The 3,763-nt window shown below is 35.0% G+C and overlaps 1 protein-coding gene across 1 annotated transcript; it reads right to left on the reverse strand.

Moving 5' to 3' along the window:
- Positions 1-2,498: 2,498 nt before the first annotated feature.
- Positions 2,499-2,984, reverse strand: LOC111479221 (uncharacterized mitochondrial protein AtMg00810-like). The gene has a single exon (XM_023123774.1). The coding sequence runs from the start codon at positions 2,982-2,984 to the stop codon at positions 2,499-2,501; it is 486 nt and encodes a 161-aa protein (XP_022979542.1).
- Between the last annotated feature and the right edge of the window lie 779 nt (positions 2,985-3,763).

Here is a 3,763-nt window from a genome sequence, read left to right on the forward strand (position 1 = left end):
GCAATCAAAATGCAATCTTTTTACAAAGCAACACAAAAAAGAAAAATCAGTTAACAAATTTTTTTAACATCCTCCCTTAAACTCAATGTAAGCTGTATCAGTTTATTTATACTTCGACTCTGAACAAACTTTAACATACTACGCATCTTTAGAAAAATATCGATCTTTAAAAGTTTGCTCATGATGTCTGCAACTTGATTTTGTGTACGAATATGAACCATCTTCACAACTCCTTTATTTGACGACTCTCAAGGAAAATGAAAACAAACATTTTTATGTTGCTACAATCATACTATTATCACAAAAAAAAATTGTAGTAGGCTCGACAGGCACAAGAACTGGTAGCAACAAATTCTGCTTCGGTAGTAGATAAAGTCACCACAGGTTGTTTTCTTGAAACCATGAAACAACTCCCGTACTTAATAGCCTGAAGTGCTCTTTTGATCTTCTATATCACCAACATAACCGCTATCTGTAAAAGTACTCAACTCTTCAATTCTTCCCTCCCTATAGAACAATCCAAAGTTGGTAGTACCCTTCAAATATCTCAACATCCTTTTTGCTACTTTTAGATGAGATTCTGGAGATGAGACTATCCACAAACATTATATTTGGTCGTGTCGTAGTTAAATACATCAAACTTCCCACCATCTATTTATAAAGTGTGCGATCTATTTTTAAACCATTCAAATTTTTCACAAGTTTTGTACGTGAAACAATAGGATAGGGAGCTAAATTGCATACACTCATTCCAAACATCTCCAACACTTCCTATGCATATACTTCTTTTGACGAGTAAAAACTCTATTTGAGCTTTGCATAACTTCAATACCAAGAAAATATTTCATCTTTCCAAGATTAGTCATATCAAATTCATCAATTATAGACTACTTAAACTTATCAAACGTATGTTCATCATTACTAGTAAAAATTAGATCATCAACATAGAGACATACAATAAAAATTTTACCGTCGTGTGCTCATAAGGACATTTTTCAGCTTGCTTCACAAAATAAGACTCTACTTGACTGTATTAAGCTTTAAGAGCTTATTTCAATCCATATAAAGTCTTCTTTAGTTTGTATATCTTATGCCCATTGCCTTTCTTTTCATATCTCTGTGGCGGCTCAACATAGACCTCTTCTCTTAGTTCTCCATATAAGAAGGCAGACTTTACATCTAGTTGATAAATTGTCCATTCTTTTTGTAATGCAAGAAAAATAATCACTCTGATTGTATCACGCCGAGCTACAGGTGCGAAGACTTCAACCTAATCTAACACCATGTTGGGCATATCCCGTTGTCACAAGATGTGCTTTGTATTTATCAACCTCTCTATTGTCTTTGAGCTTTGTCTTAAAGATCCACTTAACACCGATTTTCTTTCTTTCCGCACGTAGTTCTGTCAATTTCCAATTATCATTTCTCTTGTATTTCTGCATCCATAGCTTTCCTCCATATAGAGCTTTTGGGAGCTTCTATGTAATGAATAGGATCACCTCTTGCAAACAAGGCTAGATATGCAATATCTTCGTTCTCTGAAAAACTTGAACCACTCTCATATCATCAATCCATCTTGGTGGCCTATTAATTCTTCTTTTAGGATCAGCAGATGAGTGTTCTTGTGCTGACTCACATTAGTTATCATTGTATACCTCAAGTATCATTACACCATTCTAGATCTAACTGTAACTTCTTTTTTATGAGTTTTATGTCAATTCCAGGCATTTTCTTCCTCAAACTTCACATCTCTACTAACAATTATTTCATGTGAGAATGAATCGTAAAGTTTGTATACATTTGACTTTGAAAGAAAATAACAAAGGGAAGAAGTAGCAACACACAAATTAATTTTATCTTATTTTTGTGGTGTTTTACTAACTTCACACCATTTTCCTTATAATAATAATTATTACAAATCAGCAACAACTCTTTAACTAATTTCACTCTCTAAAAACTAGTTCCACTCTTCCACTCTTACGATATCTCCAGCCTTTTGTATGGAGAAATGAACAACAAAAATAAAATAAATACAAAACAACTATTTTTAACCAAAAACTTATGAAGCAAAATAAATAAATAAAAACAAGTTTATAATCAACCATCACTCCTCTAAACTTGTTTAACTTTGCTAATAGACATTCTTCAAGCCAATCTTCTCTTAACTCCAGGAACCATTGTCTTGCTAATGGCTTTGTCAGAATATCCACCAACTGTTCATCTGTGTTCACATATTCCAGTTCAATAGCTTCAGTTTGTACACATTGACGAATAAAATGGAACCTGGTATCAATGTGCTTACTTTGATCATGGTAAACAGGATTTTTTGCCAAAGCTATAGCTAACTTGTTGTCAATATTAAGCTTGGGTTTTACTTGTAGTTGACTGATGTTACTCAAAATCCTACCCAACCATACTCCTTGACATGTTCCAGCAGTTGCGGCTATATACTCAGCCTCGCATGATGACAAAGCCACCACCTTCTGCTTCTGTGATACCTAGGTTATTGGATTTACTCTCAAATAGAACAACACTCCAGTTGAACTCTTCCTATCATCAATATCCCCAGCCATATCACTGTCGTTAAATCCTACCAGCTCCACATTCGATAGCTTCTTATAAACACAACCAAAACTTAGAGTACCTTTCACATACCTCAATATTTGTTTTATTGTTGTGAGATGTGAAGTTGTTGGTGCCTCCATGTATCTACCAACTGAGTAGGCTATGTCGGGCCAGGTATTAACCAGATAGCGTAAGCTTCCAATAACACTTCTGTAAAGTGTTTTGTCAACCGCAGGTTCTCCATTCCCATGTTTGCTCATCATTCTTGGTTCCATGGGAATCGAACAAGGATTGCACTCCCCCATTCCTAGCTTCTCTAGGATTTTTCTTGCATATCCGGCCTGACATAAAGTGATTGGTTCACTGCTTTGTCGTACTTCAATACCCAAGTAATAGCTCAAAAGTCCAAAATCGCTCATCTCAAATTTCTAGTGCATCCCTTCCTTGAACTGAGTTATAACTTATTTGTTTGACCCGACTTTGATTAAGTCATCCACATATGTGCCGATTATCATTGCTTCAACTCTATTAATTTTCTTGTAGAGAGCATATTCCTGTGGACATCTAACAAAACTAAGTGACTGCAAACATTGATCAAGTTTAAAATTCCAAGCCTAGTAGATTTAAATATATCTAGATTTCGATGATTTACTATTTCTGGTCTAGTGTATAAGCTATAAATACAGGAATTGTGTAACCCTCTAAGCATTGAGTCATAAAACATTAATAAAGCATGGCAACTTCTATTTATTCCTATCTCTTTCACTATACCTTTTTCCAACAATTTTGGTATCAGAGCCAAGTTCCTTAAACACGAGGGTGAGTGATTATTTTCTTTCACAAAACAAAAAATGGTAGTAGCTGGTTTTTCTTCCTCTGCACCGTTGTTACCCATCTTTAATGGTGAAAAATATGAGTGGTGGAACATCAAGATGAAGACCTTGCTCAGATTGTAGGAGCTATGGGACTTGGTGGAGCACAGATTTCTTGATATATTAGAACCCACAATAGAAGAAAAGGAGAGACTAAGAGAAACCAAGAAAAATGATGCCAAGGCTCTATTCACAATTCAACAAGCAGTTCATGAGACTATCTTTTCACGAATTGCAGCAGTAACCACATCAAAGCAGACATGGTCAATTCTACAGAAGTTTCTAGGAAATTCAAAGGTCATAATAGTGAAATTGCAATCTCTAAG

Source organism: Cucurbita maxima, unplaced genomic scaffold, assembly GCF_002738345.1.
Source record: "Cucurbita maxima cultivar Rimu unplaced genomic scaffold, Cmax_1.0 Cma_Scf00005, whole genome shotgun sequence".
In the NCBI taxonomy this organism is placed as follows: domain Eukaryota; kingdom Viridiplantae; phylum Streptophyta; class Magnoliopsida; order Cucurbitales; family Cucurbitaceae; genus Cucurbita; species Cucurbita maxima.